The sequence below is a fragment of the Podarcis raffonei genome, chromosome 2 (genome assembly GCF_027172205.1).
Source record: "Podarcis raffonei isolate rPodRaf1 chromosome 2, rPodRaf1.pri, whole genome shotgun sequence".
NCBI lineage: Eukaryota > Metazoa > Chordata > Lepidosauria > Squamata > Lacertidae > Podarcis > Podarcis raffonei.
Genome location: NC_070603.1, coordinates 39,800,826 through 39,823,456, shown reverse-complemented (window position 1 = coordinate 39,823,456; position 22,631 = coordinate 39,800,826). Strand labels below are relative to the sequence as shown.

The 22,631-nt window shown below is 45.4% G+C and overlaps 1 protein-coding gene across 1 annotated transcript in view; it reads right to left on the bottom strand.

Annotated features, from left to right (window-relative positions):
• METRNL (meteorin like, glial cell differentiation regulator) overlaps positions 1–21,392 on the bottom strand; it is a 28,276-nt gene extending 6,884 nt beyond the window's left edge. Inside the window, exons 1-2 of the mRNA XM_053376129.1 lie at positions 21,045–21,392; positions 13,775–14,163 (exon numbers count right to left, since the gene is read on the bottom strand). Coding sequence (XP_053232104.1) covers positions 13,775–14,163; positions 21,045–21,178 — 523 coding nt within the window. The 5' untranslated portion in view covers positions 21,179–21,392. The remainder of the gene's footprint in view (positions 1–13,774; positions 14,164–21,044) is intronic.
• Positions 21,393–22,631: the final 1,239 nt, after the last annotated feature.

Below are 22,631 nucleotides of genomic sequence, written 5' to 3'. Positions count from 1 at the left end.
TCAGATATTGTTCCCCATGGAGAATTCTCAACTAGATATGTAACCAGCTTAGGTGGAAAGGATACCTTGGGTTGTTTCTTGTTTTATCTGAATGCAAACTCTTGTTTGAATACGGCATCCACTCCTAAACTGAGGGGACTGGATTTCTGGATAATCAAGTAAAGGTTCAGCCCAGCTTGCTTATTACTTTTTGCAAGGGATAACAGGGCAGAACAAGGAACTCAAGAGAGCATCACTACAACAAGAGTCCACTCCTAGAGAACATCTGCCTAGTCCAATACAAGTAACATTTGACGGTTTTGGTCAGGCGGGTGGGTAGACTTCAGACTTGTCAGACATACTTTTGCTTTTTATAAGATCCCTGTGATTCACCAAGCAGAGCCAGGTGCGTGCAACAGACATACGGTTTTCGGCATGGGAACTAAACTGAGTTTTTCACACAAAAGCCCTCTTCTGGTCAGCTTTCTTCATTTCGGCCACTTAACTCAGGTGCTATTGTTAAGCAATTGGGAGTCAGAAAACCCTTCCTGGTCTACTGAAAATCGCCCAAAGATCCACCAAGGGATGCTGACCTACCTTGTGCTCACCCCGGCCTAGCTAGCTAGTGCCTAGAATACTGAATTTCCTTGCCTCAGCTTAGAAATCTAGTAATGCAGAACAGAAGGTCCCAGAGAAGCACTGACCTAACCTGAAGGATTATGTCTCCAAATCCAACCAATTGTTCCAGCCAGATGATTTATATACAGCTCAGTACTTCATATAATAGGATTACACATACAAAGCACGACTTTTTCAAGAGGAAAAGAAGCCTGAGCAGAGAAATTGTTCCCTCTTTGATGCAAGAATGATTTCTTGATTAGTACAAGGAACTAATGCAAGGGAAAGCACATACAGTACTGAATACTACTTTGGGGTTTCTGTACACAACTCTTGAGCATGCTTGACAAAGGGTGCTTTAATTTAGACGCTACAAGGAAGTGCCTAGAAGAAGTCTGAGTGATTCGTGCCTTCCTTTATGCACTTGTCATGTAACTACCTGAAGCAGCATGCACCTAGAAGTCATTATCGCCGTGGAGATGGCAGGAGCTGGATGGGCAAATCTCTTCTGCGACATGTGAGTGCTTGAGTCTTCTCAATGCCACAGTTAGGATCACTTGTAACAAGCATGTGAGAGCAAGTTCCCCCAACCTTTATTACCTTATATAAAATCTTCACAGTGCACCAGGTGCTGTCTGCATTAAGGTGGGGGTTGGTAGGAGAAGAAGCACATGTAGAATCTCTATGATATGCTATTCAAAGTCCAACAACATTCAGACCATCAAAAATTATGGGTCTTTGTGCTTAAGGATTCTCACGAGGCGAAAGGATGCCGACGAGGAGCACATTTATGCACTTCTATAGTGACTTCCTAAAAGGACGCGGGTGGTGCTGTGGTCTAAACCACAGAGCCTAGGGCTTGCTGATCAGAAGGTTGGCGGTTGGAATCCCCGCAACGGGGTGAGCTCCCGTTGCTCGGTCCCTGCTCCTGCCAACCTAGCAGTTTGAAAGCACGTCAAAGTACAAGTAGATAAATAGGTACTGCTCCGGTAGGAAGGTAAACGGCGTTTCCGTGCACTGCTCTGCCTCACCAGAAGTGACTTAGTCATGCTGGCCACATGACCCGGAAGCCATACGCCGGCTCCCTCGGCCAATAAAGCGAGATGAGTGCCGCAACCCCAGAGTCGTCCATGACTGGACCTAATGGTCAGGGGTCCCTTTACCTTTATATTGACTTCCTAGTTTGTGTGTTGCTATGGGAAGGAATCATTTACAGCTAAGATTTATAAATAGAGACCTTTTTATGAGCAAATCTCCTGCACGCTTAGAAAAATAAAGCCTGCCCCCCCCCGCCACCGCCACCATGTTGAGCAATATAAATATATTTTAAGAAGACAAAAAATACATGCATCACGCTTACTAATGCATTTTCTGCTTTTGGCAGCGGTTTAGATATCCCCAATGCTCAGAATCCCAAGCAAGCAATAAAAACCACATATGCTCCCCAATAATCCAATCTGCAAGAGAAAGAAAAGCAATTTCACTCCATTTCCAAAGCCGGATGCTAGCTCTGCTAAAGAGACCATGGCATAATGCTGGCATTGTGCATGCTTGCTATCAAATCAACTGGGAATTCCTTTGATGGAGTGTCGTGACCTGAAGTAACCTAAAGCAGCCCTTACTCGCACTTGCAACCCCTTGACCCCCACTGCCAACTTGTGCATCTGAAAGCCCTCTGTTTACTTCTGTACAGGAAAAGTGGAGATATTTTTACATTTTGCCTTGTGAAACTGCAGTGTAGGCCCAGGTGCCTTTAGCCAAGTGACTTCTTGGTTTCTGCTGAAACCATGGCAATAGGCTTTATTGCAAGCCAACTAACACTGTAAAAGGTAAAAGTAAAGGTACCCCTGCTCGTACGGGCCAGTCGTGTCCAACTCTAGGGTTGTGCGCCCATCTCACTTAAGAGGCCGGGGGCCAGCGCTGTCCGGAGACACTTCCAGGTCACGTGGCCAGCGTAATGAAGCTGCTCTGGCGAACCAGCACCAGCGCAGCACACGGAAACACCGTTTACCTTCCCGCTAGAAAGCGGTACCTATTTATCTACTTGCACTTAGGGGTGCTTTCGAACTGCTAGGTGGGCAGGAGCTGGGACCGAAAGACGGGAGCTCACCCCGCCACGGGGATTCGAACCGGCGACCGTACGATCGGCAAGTCCTAGGCACTGAGGTTTTACCCACAGCGCCACCCGCGTCCCTAACTAACACTATAGAACATTTATTTCCTTCAATTACAGTACTTCTCTGCAACAGGAAGAAATGGACATGAAAACTCCTGGGTCAGGGCAAGGTGATCAAAAGTCTACATTATTTCTTGCAGCTTTCCCCCTGTGGTTAACATGTCTTACTGAGGAATTCTCATCATCTACATTACACAATATGTAGATTTCAGTTACCCCATGGTCAAGCCTCTCTTGCCGGCAGTCATTCACCTCCAGCTACTGCCTGGAGGTAGGTTTGCCATTAGAGCTCCTCCAGGGTGAGAAGTGCAATGTATGGGTTTTTGTGTTCCTAATATTAGCACACGGAAGAGTGGGGCCAGTAATTTGTGTGACAGTTCTTTTAAGACAGGTTATTTCGTGATTACACAGCAAAGGATGCACCAAACCTTAAAAGAACAAAAAGAACAAAATGCACCAAGCCCACTTTCTTCTCTAGGCCCAGCGTTAAGACCCAGCACCTTCAGAAAGCTGCTGGAGCCCCACAGCTAACACCGGCCCTGGGACCACCACCTTTAAACATTTTGCTCCAAGGCACTGCAAAAGGGGTAGATACCAGCAAAATGGAATGTAACTAAGGAAGCAGCAAAGATGGTCAGGGGCCTTGAGACTGATCCACACCCTACATTTAAGCCACATTCAACACACATGGTGTCCCCCTAAGAATCCTGGGAACTGCAGTTTGTTAAGGATGCTGGGGAATGATATCTCTCTGAGGTGGAAACTACTGTTGCCAGAATTCTTTCAGGGAAATAATGTGCTTTAAATGTATGGTGTGGATCTGGCCTAAGCTCTAGGATGAAAAGCTGGAGTCAGGCACATTTAGTCTGCAAATGAGACTATTAAGAGGCTGTCACATACCGATTTTATTTTCCTGTTGATCCAAAGGGTAGAATCTGAACCAATAGGTTTGAATTACAAGGGGGGGAAAGTATTTAGATTGCAAATGGTTAAGGACAAACCTCTTGATGGCATGAATAGTGGATCAGACTGCCAAACAGACACAACACAATTCAGCCCTTCTCAGATGTTTTAAACTGAGTCTGAATGAGATGCCGCAGTAGTGGGCTTTCTGCAATGATAGATGGTTGGAGTAGATGCTATTTGATGCCCCCCCCCACCTCTGTAATTCTGTTATTCTCTCCAACAATAATCAGCTTCTGATATTAATGAAAAGCTATGAAAGCAGTAGAAGAGTACTTTTGTTTTCTTCTGGGATTTGACAAAAACAAGGTTTTTTAAAGGCACGCTGAACTTAAGATTGCATTTCTCTAGACTCGTCACCATCTTCATTTCATCCATAAACTTGCCTATGCCATAATTGCAGAACTGAGAACAACATCCAGCTGCTGAACAAAACGAACTAGCTTCTCTCACAATGTTTATAAGAAAAAGCTGTGTAAATTATAGGGAATGTCAGGGAGGAATAGACACACTGGAAACTTATAATGAGGAATCGTAAGTGGTTCCAAAGTTCTATCGTTCACATTCAGAAAGTTAAGGCAGAGATCCTGCACCTAGGTACATATGTACTAACCTCATTAAAAATCAAAGCAATGTACGCTTCCATTGCTGGATGCAAGATCATAAACTTACGCCCATTTAAATCAACACGTAGCGACTATTTCAATCCAAAATCGAGACAAGGGCAAACTGGTTGCTCAACTATTGGCAGCTGTTTGAGTACCAGTGGTCGGAGTTTGATTATATTCATTATGGAAGGAAATCTGTTCCAACACTAGTGGCTCTTCTGTAATTATATGTGGGTTCAGAGAGTCCAATTTTCTCCAAGGTTGACAACAATTATGATCAAATCTGACTGGAATGGAAATGTTAGATGGTGGGGAAAACTATGAACAGCTGGGAATTGTTTTAGGTAGGGTGCACTCAAGGGCCAAAAAGCCACAACTCCAAAACAAAATGAAGCTCTAGTATGCAAAAATGGGGGGGGGGAGAGAGAGATGCTTCCTGAATAGTTCTAGTGCTACAAAAATCTGAAGTGCTTCTCCCCAAACAAACCACTCCAGCTCCTATCATGCCCAGCCAGCATGACCAACCATCATGGATGATAGGAATTACAGTCCAGCAACATTTGAGGAGTACCATGTTACCTAAGGAGATGATCTCTCTCATGTCACCACACTGAGAAAATGGACATCCCACCGACACCATTCTTGATGTGACCCAGAAGTCCCAGATTCTCTCACTGTTTCTGTGAAATGCCCCTTTGCCTCCTATCATAAAAGTGCACCAACCTTGCCCTAACACTTCAACAAGTTCACTATTTCAATGGACAAGTAATTGCGTTAGACCAGAGTCATACAGAAGCTTGATATCAGCACACTCAAATGTAAGATTTAATGGGTGAACGGGTTCAATGTCTGCTGGTCTCTGGCACAAGTCCACTAAAAACCAGAGCAACACACACCTGAGGAAAGCTTAAGGTTTCACTGTGGGGATCCTGGGGTTTGCCACTACTACTGGGGCCTGAAGAAAACATAATATATTCACAAGGCTTAAGCGCTCTCAATGGTTCTTTTGGATTTGACAAAGTTATTAATCTCAAATTCTCTTTCATTCCTGTTAAGGCTTGTGGCTTATTGTCATAAAAAGGTAAAAAAAGCTAAGAAAAACAACAATTCATCTCATTTTGAACGTTCACCATATAAAACGATCCCTGCATCCTTCGACTGACTTTGCCTGCTGGGACTATGGTATTTCATTAAACGTATTTACAGGTTAACCTGTTTTTCTTTTTTAGAAAATTCAAGTCCGGAACCCCATGTGCAGCAGGGCTTGGTCTGTGTCCTAAAGAATGGACCGCTTTAGTTTCTTTTGACCCTTCCTAAGGGAAAATGTGATGTGATGTGATGTGGAAAAGCAGGAAGGCAAACCTTGGGCCAGGGAGACATGGGTTCAAACCAAAAACCTGCCTCGGCTTTGTGGCTCTGAACAAGTCACCATGTGCACATCAGGCCTGCCTTTTCCATCTCTGACCCATCCATGATGCAGGGAGCATATACAAAGGTTCCCAAAACTTCCCTGCAATCAAAAACTCTGTGCAGGATTACAGACCTCCCTTTGGACCATGCTGCTAAATGCAACCTGGTTGAGAGGTTTGGGTACAGTTCAGCCAGTTTAGAAGTAATAGGAAACTAAAGCTTGCCCTGACATCAGAAGTCACTGAAAGATCATCTTTACTGATAGTGCTGTGAACACACCAAAACCTGGTCCCAAACCATCACTCCCTGGCTCATCCGATCTCTCTTTCAGAAATTTGGATCTTCTATACTCTGCATTGCATGTCCTGTTTGCTATGGACAAAAGGGAAGATCTTAGAATTATCTTGTTCCATTTAGTTAGAAGGAGGGGGGCGGCTTGTGGGCACACCACAAGTTTCCTGCCCTTTTATACTTGTAAGTTCTTATCTGCTATTTTGCTGAGCACAAAAATAACTTTCCCTTGCCCTCTGGTATCAGGACAATAAAACTAAGCCCTGGTATATATTAACCCAAGCTGGAGCCCTGCCAGGAAAGTGTCTCAGCCCCATATGGAATCCAGATTGGAGTGGAATTGAATTAAATGACTAGGAGCTGGTTAAAGTTAAACTTGGAAAGCAAGTTAGTGAAAGAAGATCAAAGTTTAAGGAAGCCTTTCAAAATAACCTAAGCAATCTTTTATGAGCGGTTTCTGAAAGAGGCTGGAAGTGTGGAGGAGGAGGCATGGATTTTGGTTCATTTCAGACTTTTTTCGCGGAATGTTGGGCAAAATTATAGCAACATCTGGAATTGCATACGCAGACAAGGCTTTAGCTGAAGCGTGGAACGTGCCACAGCGGCTGCTGACTAAAAGGGAAAATGCAGTCCACGAAGCTGTTCTCCTGGGCCAAGTCTCACTGAAATGAATGTGAACTACCTCAAAATAGGCTTTCGCCACACACACACACACAGAGAGAGAGAGAGAGAGAGAGAGAGAGAGAGAGAGAGAGATCCTAGCCCTTCCTTCCTTTGGTCTCAAATAATAATAAAAATGTTGTTTCTTGTATTACAGCAAAACTTCAGAGAAGTCACCCTTGAACCCAAAGAGTTGCCTTACGTAATCATTTCAGACTGCCATATCAACTCACTCTGGGGGACCTGCCTTTTGTGTACACTGTGCCCAAAAAAACCCAAATTCTGATGCAAGGTAATCCAAATTCTGCAACCTAAATAAAATATCCTTATCGTGCCACATTTATTCTGTTTCTGCTAAAGTCCTAGAATGGGATGAAGAGCCATGCAGAGCACAGAAGTCCCACCCTCTGGTCGTTCTGCTTGGTGCTCCTTGAATTCAAGAAGGCACACACATTTAAACTAATCTCTGCCATCAAGTGCTAGGAACCTGCTTCTTCAACAGTTTGATCCTATATGTGAGTACTCAGACCCAAGTGCTACTGAACTCTGCAAAGCTCATGCCTTCCTATAGGACAGCAGCCTCATATTTTCTCTGTCTCCTATTAAAACCACATCAGCAAAAGTGACCACACTTTTGAGAAATCCAGCGCAGCGCTTCAGAGTTCATTTGCTCCTCATTAAGGTGGCTTGAAGTTTCAGGGTGGGTTTTTTTTTTTGGAGGGGGGAGGGTGTTGTAATGCCAGTTGCCTGTGAATTGTTGCATTATTCATCCCACAGGTGAAACTTGGTAGCACGCCATACTGCTGCTCAGGGTAACCACAAGCATGAATCAGCCTTACTCAGTGGGCTTTCATCCAGAAACAATCTCAGAGCTTCAAGGGGATGAGATCCAAATACTAAATTTTGAATACAGGCAGGTGCCCTGACATCAACAGGGGATGCACAGCCTAAACCCCATGCAGATATATTCTTGGGAACTGTTCAAAACCTATGCAGGATACTGGGCTGGGAAAGGCTGTAGTACTTAGACAAGTACCTGTACATGTCTCACCTAATCAGTTTTGGTTTGGGGTTTTTTTAAAGGGCACTGCCAGAGAAAGATGCAAGTATGATGTTAGCTGGCTAAAAATTGACTGGGCTTTCAAAAACAAGAATACAAGCTTGTGTTTCCAGTAATCTGCATCATATTACTCCGAGTACCCGCAGAACCTGCTGACCTTTTTTAAAACGCATGTATGTCTGAAGGATTAGAATAAGAAAAAAAAGTGCTCATTTATTAATTTTAAATAACCTGTTTGGCTTCTCCAGAATGGGATGCGTCACTGTTAGGGTGGGAGGGCTCCTCTCTCTCTCTCTTTTTCTTTCTTTCTCTCTTTCTCTCTCTCCCCTCCCAGCCACTGCTTTTGGGTGTAACCTTGCTTTGGCTCTGAAAACATAGCTTTTTTGTGAAAAGGTCATTATGAGCCTTTTGGCAGTAAAACTCTGCAAAGCAGGTTCCAGGGGCCTGTGCAGCCTCAAATAAGCTACAGCAAGTGACTCTCTTTTGCTCACACATCCTTCCGCCCTTTCCTCTCCTGCCAACAAAATTTAAGCCCAAAAGAACAGGGTAGGTGGGGGTGAATCATTAAACAAGGTTCAGTCGAATGCCTACTTGACATTTGAAAGAGAAGCCATGTCTGAGAGGAAAGGTGGGGGGTGGGAATAAGCTTTTATTAATTGACAGGATTGCAAGGCGTAGAAGTGACTTTATTGCCACCTTAGGCCTACTCAGACCATACATTCTACCCCAAACAACCTTTCCACATGATGAGAGGGGAGGGAGAAATTTCAAAGCTTACACAGTCCCCTGTGCTTTTCTTGGTTTTGCTGCTATATTTGGAACACGAGAGATACTAAGCTCACATAGATGTGTTTATGCTGTTCCACTGACCATGGTTCATACCTTGGAATCAGGCTGTGTGCTCTCCACCACCCCCTCCCCCCACAAGCAAATTCCTCCCTTCATTCTGTTCTGCATATTAACCCATGGTTACATCTCCCCCAGGGTTAACCACAGTTAAAAGAGAGGAAGCTTCATTTTTACAGTCAGGACACCATGGTTCTCCCGCAACCATACATTGGTGTGGATCACAGGGTCAAGAGAGACCCTGAATTCAAATCAATGCACGTCCTTGGATAAGAGCTATAGCTCAGCAGAGTGTGTTGCATTCAGAAGGTCTCCAGTTCAATCCATGACATCCCCAGGTAGAGATGGCAAAAACCCTGGTCTGAAACCACAGAGAGCTGCTACAGTCAGTGTGGCCAATGCTGAGCTAGTTGGGCAGTGGCCCGACTGTATTTAAGGCAGCTTCCTAATTTCTGTATCTTATCAGGCATTCTGTGACATTCCTCACCTGCTTGGGGATTGTGCCCTTCCAGAATCTGTCCCAAATGTCATCATGTGCAACTGTTGAGGTGTGTGTGTGTGTCACCTGTACACATCCATCCTTCATCTCTTTATCCCACTCACCCACCCACACTTTTGCCTCATACCAGAGAAAAGGCTTTTCAAGAGCTATATTCCTCAAACATTAACCTTTGGAAAATAAGCTGGTTACTGTTCTCACTTAACTTGAGCGGCATTTCAATGTGGGCATTTATAAATGTTTTCAACTCGCTACCGGACATTAAAATATAGCAAACCCATAAACCGGCAGACCTGCCTTACAAGAAGTAGATCCCATCAAGATAGAGGAAATGTTTGTTAAAGTTTGACTTGGCCTAATGCAGAACAACCCCTGAAGGTAACAGGGGCTTATATTTCTGAATTCCAGTAAATTAAGTTTGCAGATCTTGGCTAAGGCACAGGGAAGCAGTTTTCCAGTGAAAACTAAGGAGCTTGGAGTTTAAAAAGCACTTTGAATATACAGAGCAAACTCTCATGGAGTAAAGTGCTTTTCAACATGAGTAAGGGGATTGGAATCCTAGATGAACAGCTGCAAAGAAAGATTATTCAAGCTCAGTGAGGGACCCCAACTTTCCTTCCTTTCATTAAAAAAAAGAAAGAAAGATTTGAGGCAGCACTGTATTTTTGTGTGCTCATATAGTGGTTACCTTTGAGCGAGCCTCAGCCCCAAACCTTCTTTGTTTATTCTCAAGTGCTTTAGTAAAGTTCCCATTCCAGATTTATATGAGAGAGTGAGACAGAGTGGAAAGGGAGGGAGGGGGCTGTCTCTAATTTTATTAGTTTTCCTCTCAGTTGGTAGTGCCACTGGCTATATAGCTTTCAAACTGATCTCAGAAGATTTCAAAGAAAGTTACTCACTACTTTGTCCTCTTCTTAGGAGAAGTAGCTGTTCTCTCACACACACTCAGAAGCCCCATGTTGAATTTCTATTACAAATTACCCCATGTCCTGATTCACCGTTATGCCCCCACCCACACAAAAAATATACATCACTGGTTGCCAAAGATGAGGGCATGAAAATGTGTACCATATTGATGCAAGGAAAGCAGGCAAAAAGATGTTACAGAGACAAAATGCATGTACTTTGTAATGTGTAGCTCTGCCCTTAGATCCTACACATCACACAGTGGCCTGGTTCACACATAAGGCTAAGCCATAGTTTGTTTGTTCTTTTTTTAAAAAAAGAGTGTGTTAACAATTTGTCCCACAGATGATGGCTTGTTCTTTGCCTGCTCTTGTGCTTTGGTGGTTTAGTGAGCACCTGGTGGTGATGGTGCAGGTATTAAGCATGTCACAGTTGGGAAAGGCTGCTAGGTTTGCACATAGCACCAAGACATAGCCTGTGGCTTCATAGACCATAGCAAGTCAGAATTAAGCTGCTGCGTAGGGCTTGCTCGTAGCACTAAGCCATGGTTTAGCACTGTGTGTGAAACCAGTATCTCCTGGATGATGTTATATAGTTCACTTTCAGCGCCACAGTCCAATGTGAATTTTGTGGTTTTGTGCTTACAGGAGGGGGTGGCATGAACATCAGACACACTCTTTTTGCCACATGTATAGAAATGCTGCCTAATTACTCCTTCCTATTTACATAAGTCCAGCCTTAGATCAGCATACATCAGTGGACCAGTCATTCACTTTCAGCTGCTGAAACTAGCAGCAGACACAACTCACATGTTGCTATCCATTAAAAAGGTAATTCCCAATCTTTGCTCATTCACAAAATGTTTCAAACTCACTTATGGAGTGGAGGGAACCCAAGTCAAGTACATACACAATGGAGATCACCTGCCATGGCTTCTGCCAATCCTATGCCCTAGGATTTAACATCAAATGACTGGTTAAACTAACAGAACATGGCTTACAACACATTGTTTGTTCCCTGCTCCAAGAAGCTTGCTTGGGGAAGTCTAGTTTTCATGGCGTTATTTGCAAAGCCCAGATTGAGAATGGAGGAGTGTAAACTAATAAAATGCTGGATCTACTAATTAAAACCATGGCATTCTGCCAAACACTGCTTATGTGCTGATGCACTCTGCAATGTCATAATTCTGGGGGCACAACGGGTCATTAAAGTATTAATATGATGACTCGGGTGCTTTGATGACAGCTAGGTTAGGAAAAGGAGCAGAAAAAAAATTAAGGGCAGGGTTCAGTAATATCATAAGGGTGCAGGAAGAGAGGCAAGTAGTCATTTAGCTGATGAGAGTACATGACTGCAGGGAGGGGGAAATAAGTTCAACTTATGTGAAACCTCATTAAGCATAAACTTCACAGCTGCCTTCTTTTAGCCCTTCAAAACTATTATCTCTCAAGCTAGGATCAATTCACACCTTTCTTGAACTCTACTACCTCCCATTAGTCAGTAAGGAAGGCAAATGCAGCAATACTACACATGATCCCTGGAAGCAAGTTCCATTGAACTCAGTGGGATTTGCACCTGAAATGCATAAGAATGTGGTGTAAATGTGGTGTAAAAAAAGAAGACCTAGCTACCAAACATGAGACATCCTTTGTGTACCACAGTAAACGAGGAACCATGGCTTATCTCCCATGAGCCGAGGTGATCACACTTGCTTTATTCCTCCTGCTCACATTTGGGAGAAAGAAACCACCATCCCTGGCTTAGCATTACATTGGAACTGAAGCTTGTTCTTGGCTTATCATTATGGTTTGTCTGGAGTAGAATAAACCATGGCCCCTGGCTCAGATGCAGCACTAAACAATGGAGTGTGGTTCATTTCTCCCTAGTGTCAGTGGGGAAGAACTAAGTGAGTGCAAAAGGGCTTATAAATTTATAGCTGAATCTACAGAGATCAACAGCAGGTGGTTTGCTAGAATATAGGCAATCATATGCTAAAGTTACTATCTTACACCTCAAGTCCCAATAAATTAAGTGGGACTTAATACTGCACGGAAGTAGGAATGCACTGCAACAGATTTTGTTGCAATGTAGTCTCTAGAAATATTTTAAGATTCCAAAATACCCAACTTTAAAATATCTCAGAAAGCAAAAAGAAAAACATAATTGAGAGCAAAATATCCAATTGTCAGTTGCAATGCCAAATGCGCCACCTATCAGCTGCTGCGGAGAACTGCAGCAGCTGTTGCAGCCAAAGTAGAGTTACACGTGCAAGGTCACCCAAAAAAACAGATGTCTGCAGTCTACACATTTCGAATTGACAGACGGCCAACATTACTTTGCAGAACCGAAAAGTTCCACTCGGAAAGACAAAAAAACCCCAAAAAGAATGCCTGAAGCACAGATAGGAGCTGGACTCAAAAGTTGTGTGTGTAAAACTGACTTTGAAATGTAGATTATTAAGTGGTGCTTCAGTAGCCACAAAACATTTGTATCATGCCTCATCAGAATCAAAGGATAGCAACTGACCTAATATGATGTGAAGTTTCAGCTCTGAAGACCACAACCAGCCCAACCCAGGTGCCTGAAAAACTGCCCAGTCATGAATTTGTCTGAAAACTGGTGGCAGTACCCAGCAGCGCCCTGGCCTTTCCCCGTTTGATCCATGCCCCCTAGGATGCTGTTAATAACTCAGTGCATATTCTTTAGGCCATGCCATGCATTCTTTATGCAATGCAGTTTTGAGGATGGAGGGAATAGAACACATGAATATACAAACTTTTGAAAGAAATGGGGTTTTTTTACATGTTAGTGCAAAAATGGTGGATCAGAACTCACTACTGGGCCTGCTCTATGGTGGGTCACAACAGCAGCACTACCACCATACAAATATCTGGCTGAAAACCTAAGTAGTAGGTCCCTAAGGCCTGTTTGGGCTAAAGGCACAGAGGCACCGCTAAATTACACCACATGGCAAGATGCATCATATCAACTGTACATCTTCACTGAGATTGAGGAGATTATAAGATGTGATAAGGCAGGCCTTGCCCCAGGAGAAGAACCACTCCTTTGCAACAAAAGAGTAATTAGGTCAAGGAATAGGAGGAACAGAAGCAGAACAATAGGAGTGGAATGAGGAAGGAAGTCTTTGTCCAGCAACAATTGGCTGAATCACTTGCCACTGAACCACTGTACATGCAGGACAACAGGCTGATGTGATTCTCCCAATGAGGTACATGCACTTTCCTACTGGGAAGTCTATCATGTGCAAAGTAGCTCCAAGTTTACAATTCATGACCTCTCTTTTCAGTCATTTATGTTATCATTTTGATTTGGGGCCTGTCTCACAATTCATACTTGTACACAAGGTGTGAGGTAGAGAGAAGGCAATAATATTTTTTTTAAAAAGGGCAGGGAATTTGTGACTTGGTACCTTGAGGTAAAAAAATAAAATAAAACAGTGAACACAGGCTGTTCATTTCAGGAGCAACAAGCAAAGTTGCATAACACTGACCTGCTAGAAAGGTAAGAAATATCTGTTTATTTCTTAACATTAGCAACTTTTTCTTCCTAGAAGGAGCTCCTCTTCACCACAACCATTTCTGAAGAGTATAACTTTCTTTCCAGCTACTTTGCGTAACCAGACAACTGATGGACTGTAGGACCCCCCCCCCAGTGTACTATTTTCACATTCACTTTAGCAGACACTGAGCATTCAAAACCAGGACAGTGCAACTGCAATGGATCACCTAGCAACTTACCAGAAACCATGTGCAAATCGGATGCCGTCCCCTTGTTTATCAGTTCATACTGGAAGCCTGTGATCTTCCTGCTAATGTCCTGCTGAGGGGTGGCCTCGACAAAGAGTCCGCCTTGCTCAAAGCTGAAGCAATGCACTCGGGCGGGGCTGTGATCCCCATCTTGGACCAGCAGTTTCAGTTCTCCAGTTTTTTCCAAATAAATATTTGCTCCTGCGGAGTCCTTGAAGGGCTTTATGCAGACAGTCCAATGCTTGGAAGAGGAAGATACAATACTGGGTCGCAGGTTCACTATCAGCGCTCCTGTGGGATACATCCAGTCTATGGATCCTTCGGCACAGCGGAGGTAGACCTGTTCAACATCTTTTTTGTGAGACTCGTGTGTTAGTCCACTGGGGGAGGAAAGGAAAGATGGAGAGTTTACTGTAAGAGCACCTCCATTTATTTAAAGAGAATACTGTATATGCTCAGATAAATAAATTGTGGGGATTTAAATAGCGGCTGCGGAACACGGCAAGGCCATGAAGTTTGAAAAGGCTTTCAGGTATGAATTCAACTCTGGTGCTTATCTGAAAAAGTTGCAACAAGGGTAGCCAACATGGTACCCTTCAGATGTCACAGACTACAGCTCCCATCATCCCTGAACACTGACCATGCTTGGCTGGGGCTGATGGGAATTGGGAGTCTAACAACATATATAGGACACCACACATTGGCTACCCTTTGGTTGCAATAATAATTTCCATTATCTGGGGCCATGCAACATCTTTGGGAGGTTCAAATTATTAACTTTTATAATAGACGTTGAGTGACAAGACTGAGGTTTGTTCAGTCCTCCACCGCATTCACACCAGCCACCCAAATCGCCCGTGTTTATGTAAATCAGCCTTCCCCAAGTTCTGGTTCCCACCAGATGTTGTTGAACTCCAAACCCCATCATCTCTGACCATTGGCCATGCTGGCTGGAGCTCATAGGAGCTGGAGTGTAGCAACTTGTGAAAGCAGATGAAACAATTGAGAGAATATAAGTGATGTTAAACCCCAGGAGTCAAATGACTTTGCTGCTATGCAAGAGCGGGGGGGGGGGCGGGGGAAGAGGATACATATTTAAGCTCAACCGGCGTTTAAAATTAGTTGTGGGAGATATTACTGGGGAGGAGGAGAGGGAATAGGAAGCAGCACACAGCCCAACATATGGTTTCCATTTAAGAGCGAAGTGGCTGACATTATTGGGAATGTCAGTATAACATTCTGTTCAGAGGTTACATGAGGAAGCTCCAAAAAAGTCAAATTCTAATAATCATCATCATAATACTGTCTACAAACACATGCTGCTGAATAATCCTGAAAGCCACATCAAGAGCATAGATGCTTGTGGGAGAAGGAGCTGGTTCTTGACCTCTGTGCTTTTGCCCACCAGCACAAAGAAACACTTGATATATTTGAGATCTGCATCACTCAGCTGGGACATGAGATGCAGACAGTGTTCTTTGCCACAGTGTGGTCTGCTGGTGGGCAGATTGTTACACTGAGCTGGATTCAAACCCCTCTTCTCAAAAGGAGGAACTGACTGATTTTGACTAGTTGTGCCCTTATCACCCACATTTATTATTATTATTATTTACAAAAATGAAGTCACAGTCTCACTCATAGGGATGTTGTGTGGCTACAGTCATGCCAGGGGAGCCACTACCTACAGTGTTCGGTTCAAATATCCAATGTGCATGAAAGTCCCACTTCTTTAACCCAAACACATCTGGCATTCTCAAGGGCAAATCAGTTGACAGCATGCTAACTGGGCTCTGCAACCCATCAAACCTCAGATAATCTACATTTTAGTAATGACTTTACTGTGGTTGCATCAAGCGAAGAAGTTGCTGTATTTCCCCCTAAAAGCAGTTTGCGTTATCAACACCATATGAGCAAAATACTATTCCTGCTCCAAAATGTGATCATTCTTCAGCGGGGGTAAAGTTATCTAGAAAGGAAGATATAAGTCATTGGAGAAGAAAATGGGGAGTTTCGCTTTGAAGTTTCCACAGTACGCAAGCTTGACATTGGGACAATGGATTTATGCATGAGATGTCTGCAAGCTTTCCTTGCTACTGAAAGGAAAGTGGGTGCACTGTAGAAGTTTTCACTGGGGCCAATTATATCCCACAAGCTGCAAATGGGGTAAGGCAAAATTGGGAAGAACAAGCAGTTAGGGGTAACATGCCAAGTTCCTAATGTAATGGAGAACACTGAATGCAATTTCAAGAAACACATAGATTTCCTTGGCTAAAGACTTGTGACCTAGTTAAAGCTGCCACTCACTAGAGTTGGTCAGGATGAAAGTTCATCTTTTGCATGGGGTGGTCAGAAGATTCATTACCAAAAGGTATGAAACATGAAATTAAATATCTAATATGTAAGAGGCCTGACAGGACAATGCATTTAATTTAACTTCTATTGTTTTCTGGCCAAATAAAAATGGAAACAGAGATCTTGGGGTGGAGGGTGGAGAGAAATAAAGTAAAAAAGTAGGTCTGGCATTTTTTATTTAAACATCTTAGGACTTTTGTGATCTTTAACTATGGAGACTGGAGACTGGCCACCACAGTATAGATACTGATGCACTACATCTCTTCACAGACTGTTGGCAGTACCTGTAACCTCACCTGCTGCCACAGGGCAATCTATTCCCAGTGCCTGGGGTGACACAAAAAGAGACCTATTTCTTCCAATGTAATCAGACTGAATGCAGACGGGAGATTATGTGGGGAAAGCCCTAACATTCTGCAGTAACAAACGTCTTATGAGGGCAGACTACAAGGATACAGATGGGATGTAGAATACTAGGGCTGGGCACAGCCTTCCTGGTTGAAGGAATTTCCCCAATTCCCCCAGGAATCAATTGCCTCAAGCTGCTTCTTTTAAAAAAAAAAAAATGCTTGCTTACAAAATCCACTAATTAATAATTGGTGCAGTTTATTGATTACATTACCATATAGCTAAATCTTGTTTCAAGGACCTCACAGCACAAGAGCACTTTAAAGGGCAATCCTAACTTGGACTAGACAGGAGTGAGAAGCTGGACATGCAGCTACGCACCCCAAGACCTTTGGCTCACACTCGGCCAGGATGACCACTGAGTGGCTCTTCCTTTCCTTTGTGCTATGCCAGCTCCAGACTGGTGCAATGGAGGAGCCTAGGAATGGAGCTCCTCAGAGGGATCTCTAGGGCAGGGGTCAGCAACCTTTTTCAGCCATGGGCCAGTCCACCGTCCCTCAGACCATGTGGTGGGCCGGACTATATTTTTGGAGAAAAAATTAACAAATTCCTATGCCCTACAAATAAGCCAGAGATGCATTTTAAATAAAAGGACACATTCTACTCATGTAAAAACATGCTGGTTTTGGGACCGTCCGCGGGCCGGATTGAGAAGGTGATTGGGCCGCATCCGGCCCCTGGGCCTTAGGTTGCCTACCCCTGCTCTAGGGAGCGCTGGATGCAAAGCCTTCCCTGAAAACAGCCTACCACACCAACAACCCTTTCCAGTGTCAGATAACAACCTTGGACAGGGAAGGATTGCATTATTAAGTCTCACAACAACCCTGTGAGGTAGAAGTTGGTTAAGCTGAAAATGTAAAACCTTGCCTGTGATCTATCCAGCGAACGTCAAAGCGCAGCAGGATTCTGAACCTGGTATTCCGACTTCCAAACTCATCCCTCTAGTTGAACCATGATGCCAAAGCAGCTATCTATTAAATAGTAACCGTTGACTATGGCAGCTGTTGTGGTGCCTGCCGGATGTTGCTGGACTGCAACTCCCATCATCCCTTACCATTGGCCATGCAGGCTGAGGCTGCTGGGAACTGGAGTCCCAAAAAGCATTTGATGGACAGCACACCAGCCATCCCTGTAAACAGAGAGGTGCATAGGCTGCAGCATCAGTCCTTGTCCATTCCAGAAGGCCAAAAGCTCAATTTGTTACCCGTGTGATGTTCTTAGATCTATATAAGCACATAGGAAGAGGATCAGACCATAGGTCTGCCTAGTCCTGTACCCTGACTCTCAAAAATGGGCAGCCTCATGCCTCTGGGAAGCCCTCAAGCAGAATACATGGGGGCAACAGACCTCTCATTGCTGGTACCTGGACTGTGATCTCGGATGTGGCATATATGCATCAAAGCTAGCAGCAGTTAAAGGCCTACCCTTCCAAGAAAAAACTGCCTTAAATCAAGTCAGGCTATTAGTGTATTCACACTGACTGGGAAGCAAGTCTGCAAGGTTTCACACAGGTGTCTTTCCCTCTGCTACCTGGAGATGCCAGGGATTGAATTTGAGACCCTTTGCATGCAAGACAAGTGCTCTAGCCCTGAGCTACAGCCCTCCCCACACTACTCTGCAGCCTAGGCAGTATGGCTCAGACCAGAGGCACCTGTTTTGGTCAGTTCCACCTATTTTTCAGACGTCAGATGTTCTCTGCTTGTGCAACCACAATAATGTGTCATTCCACGAAACTAAAATACATGATGACAGAAGGGGGGGTGAGGAGGGGGGAAGAGGAGAATGGCTGGGTCAGCCTCACAACAGGAAAGTGAGTCATGATGGCTACACACATTCCCTGTGGCTGGCATTCAGAACATTGACGAGCTTAGAAGAGAGACTTCATTCATCAGCATAGCAATATATTAATGAGCTGGTAGCTGAAAGACCAAGTAGAAATCAGGAAGTCCTTGGGCTTAAATGTTTTGCCTCTATGAGGCAATTTTAAGCATGCCACTCTCTAGGACCCCAATCTAGGCTGGAAACACTAGTATCCCACCTTATAGGTTTGTTGTTAGGGCTGGGTTTAGGGACAGGCGATCGAAGTGAATCCCGAGGGCTCTTAAAACTTATTTTTGTGGTAAACCACACTGATGCTGATAGAAAATGCTTCTATTTCAGGCAGATGTATTTAGGATCACAGTCTGAGAATTAGTGGGTTTTGCTCAAAAAGCTACCTATTTCAGCAAACCACATTGTCAGGAAATGTGGCTGTGAAACTGTTAAAATTATGCCCCGAGTCAATTGACCATTACAATTACCTGATTCCACCCCACCCCCCCATAGCAAGTGGCCCATGTCACTATTTTCAGCTATTATCTTTCTAGATAATGCAAATATATATATATAAATGCCAATGTACATGTGACAATCCTTGACACTCAAGATAATTCATTACCATCTGAATTCCCGTCCCCAAGAAAAGAAAACAGAGGTGCCTGGATTCTCTCTCACACCCTAAACAACAACAGGAATCAGCTGAAAAGAATGTAACAAAAACCTTATTTCCGCCTCTTTGATCTTTAGCTATTCCCCCAAATAGTCAAGTTGTTACTCAAAGCCACCCAATTTATGTATTAGTTTTAAACTCTTCCACCGGTAACCCCATTTGAGGGGTTTTTTAAGTGTCCCAAAGAAACCAAATATAGATTATAAATGCACTCCATTTAGCCATGGTTTCTGAATGAAAAATCTAGCCCTCAAAAGTCATGATCTATAAAAGGTTTTTGAAAACCATAAAGACACATTAAAATGATTACAGCGGATTAAAGTGGGGGGGGGGTGAGGAGCTTTTGGAGCCAAGCAGTTTTAAAAGATTTCACAACCAGAACGATTAGCATAGCTGTGGCAGACATGGAACACTGGGTAAGAATCTGCCATCAGCGATGCTGATTTAAATCTGAAGGAACAGGAGTGACGTGATGCCACAGGTGTAACAGAGACCAGACCAGTATCTTTTCAGAGATCAGTATTGTTCAGCAACAGGTGAACTCCAGAGGAAGTTCGGGCAAATGTTAAAAACACCCACAAGTACGCACCACTTTTACGATTTCCGAGGAAGAGTTAACTCCACCCAGAACAAAAAAAAAGCAGGCCTCTAAATTAGGATTTCGCCTCCTCCATAAAAAAGTAAAAAAAATCTTAAGGTAAGTAACCCAATATGGCAAAGAAACAAAAAACAACCCTGAATTAATCAAGTGTGTTCGATTTGTGGGAGTGTGGGGGAGAGACCTGTCCTACTAATCAGGTGCGTTCCAAAGCGGGGGCGGGAATGTTAAGACAGCGAAATCCCACCGAGGGGATTTAAACAAAACCGAAGCCAGCGCTCTCGCTCTCTCGCTCTCTCCGCGTTGCAGCTTCGCCAAGCGCGAACAATCCGCACCAACCCTGTCAACTCGCCTCCTAAAAGGGAGGACTTACAAGCCTATTGTGTTACAGCGAAGTGAACGCTTGAATGCAGAAGGTCAGCGGCGAGGAGGTGCAGAGTGTGTTATTCGGGTGTTGGGTTGCACAGATGTGGCCGGTCTCGCTGCGTGGTCAGTCCAGAGAAACGCTCTACCTTTGTCTGCGAAAAGCCAAGCCGCCCTCCCGCTCCCCCCATCCCACTCCCGCCTTTGCCCGTTGCTTTGGCAATACTCATCCTGAACACTCCTGGAATGTTAATCAAAGTGCCCCCCTCTCCTCCTCCTCCTCCCCTTCCCGCTTCCAATAAATCAGAGCAAACAGCAGAGGACGAGAAGGAGAGAGGTTGCTTTTATCCCTTCGCAACAATCAAATCCATGTGTCCGTGAGCCGCTGGAGCAAGTGAGCCCAGCGCGGGACGAAGCGCCTCTTCAATTCTTCTCTCCCCCCCCCCCAACAGCCAGTTACTCCAACCCGGAGCGAAACTTTACTTAACAAAACCCGGAGAATAACTAAGGGACCCCCCTCCCCTCTCCCTGCATTCATAAGGGCAGAAGTTGCAAGAGGAAGCAAGCATTCGCTCCGCGGTGAAGCCGGATCCAAGCCCCGGTTCTCTCGAAGAGCAAAAGGGAAGAAATGGTCGTAAAAACAGAGGCGGGGGGCGGGGAGGAAGAGCTCCAAATGCAGAGCCCATGAAAGTGGCCAGAGAGAAATGGAAGGACAGCATCTGCCCGCCCTTTCTGCGCCCTTAGAAGAGGAAGGGCTGAAGCGCCTCTCGGAGGGTGCGCGCTCGGTTTAAAGGGAGCGTCGACCCCCTCGGAGGTGGCACGAAGAATTGCCCACCGAGAGAGTAAAGAAGATTGGCTCGGGCGTTGAGGAGAGAGGGAGGAGGGCGCATCCCAAGCCGGGCAAAAATATTGCAGGGGCGCATCCAGGGAAGCCTAGGTGCGGGGATATGCCCGGACAAAGACCGAGCAGTTGGCAGCGCACATGGAGCGCCGGGCTGATCCGTGTTGCCACCGGGCGCCGAGGGTTCCCCGTCCGCCCCGCGAGCTCTTACCTCCCCTTCCAGCTGCACAGATCGCTCGAGTACTGCGCCGTGCAGCCCCTGTCCAGCGCCAGCAGCCCCAACAGCAGCAGGAGCGGCGAGGGCGGCGGGAGCACCAGCAGCCCAGGCGCCGGGGCTCTCCGCATGGTCCCCGCCGGGCTGCTCGGGAACAGTTCCACCAGACCAGGCGAGAGGAGAGCGCCCGCGGCCAGCGCTACATGGCGAGCGGCGAAGGCGGTCCGGATCGAGTCCTTAGCACGAGCTGCCCATCCCCTCCGTCCGGCCACTCACTCGGCGCAGCAGCCTACTAGAGCTCTCTCCAAGCCGGCGCTCGCTCTGGCTTCGCACGGGGCGGGGAGCCGGGCCAAGTCAAGAAACCACCCACTCGAGCGTCAGCTGAGAAAACCCGCACCGGAGTGTGCGCGGAGCGGACTCGGCTCCTCCCTGCACTGCCGAGCTGCTCTTGGAAGCACTTAGGAGAGACGGGTGTACTTTTTGTGTCAAGGGATTTCTTTGGAGCACGTCAGAGGCTTGGATACGTAGAAGCCAACTCCTATGGGCTGAGGGACTCCCCAAAAAATATTTGAGGAGGCTGCCCCGCTCCAAGTGAATGGCCATTGCCAACCAAATAGTGATCGATTATGCAAGGCAGGGCTTACTTGCCCACCCCCAATATTTTATCTTGATTATGGTCTGGGTAAAAGGTAAAGGGACCCCTAACCATTAGGTCCAGTCGTGGCCAACTCTGGGGTTGCAGCGCTCATTTTGCTTTATTGGCCGAGGGAGCCGGCGTACAGCTTCCGGGTCATGTGGCCAGCATGACTAAGCCACTTCTGGCGAACCAGAGCAGCGCACGGAAACGCCGTTTACCTTCCCGCCAGAGCGGTACCTATTTATCTACTTGCACTTTGACGTGCTTTCAAACTGCTAGGTTGGCAGGAGCAGGGACCAAGCAACGAGATGCATTGGACTGCAACTCCACCAGCCCTAGGTAGCATCTGGTAGCACCAGGCTGGCAAAGATTGCTACGCACTCATTTGGAGTTGGCCCCCATCTAGCTTAATGAATTTGCCTCCGTATAGTTAAACCTGTGGTTTTCCCAGTAGTGATGTATGGAAGTGAGAGCTGGACCATAAAGAAGGCTGATTGCAGAAGAATTGATGTTTTTGAATTATGGTGCTGGAGGAGACTCTTGAGAGTCCCATGGACTGCAAGAAGATCAAACCTATCCATTCTTAAGGAAATCAGCCCTGAGCGCTCACTGGAAGGACAGATCGTGAGGCTGAGGCTCCAATACTTTGGCCACCTCATGAGAAGAGAAGACTCCCTGAAAAAGACCCTGATGTTGGGAAAGATTGAGGGCACAAGGAGAAGGGGACAACAGAGGACGAGATGGTTGGACAGTGTTCTCGAAGCTATCAACATGAGTTTGACCAAACTGCGGGAGGCAGTGGAAGACAGGAGTGCCTGGCGTGCTCTGGTCCATGAGGTCACGAAGAGTCAGACACGACTAAACGACTAAACAGCAACAAAAACATACATAGGGTTTCACTGCACATTAAGGGCAAGTAGAATGCTTAGTTGTATATAGCATGAACG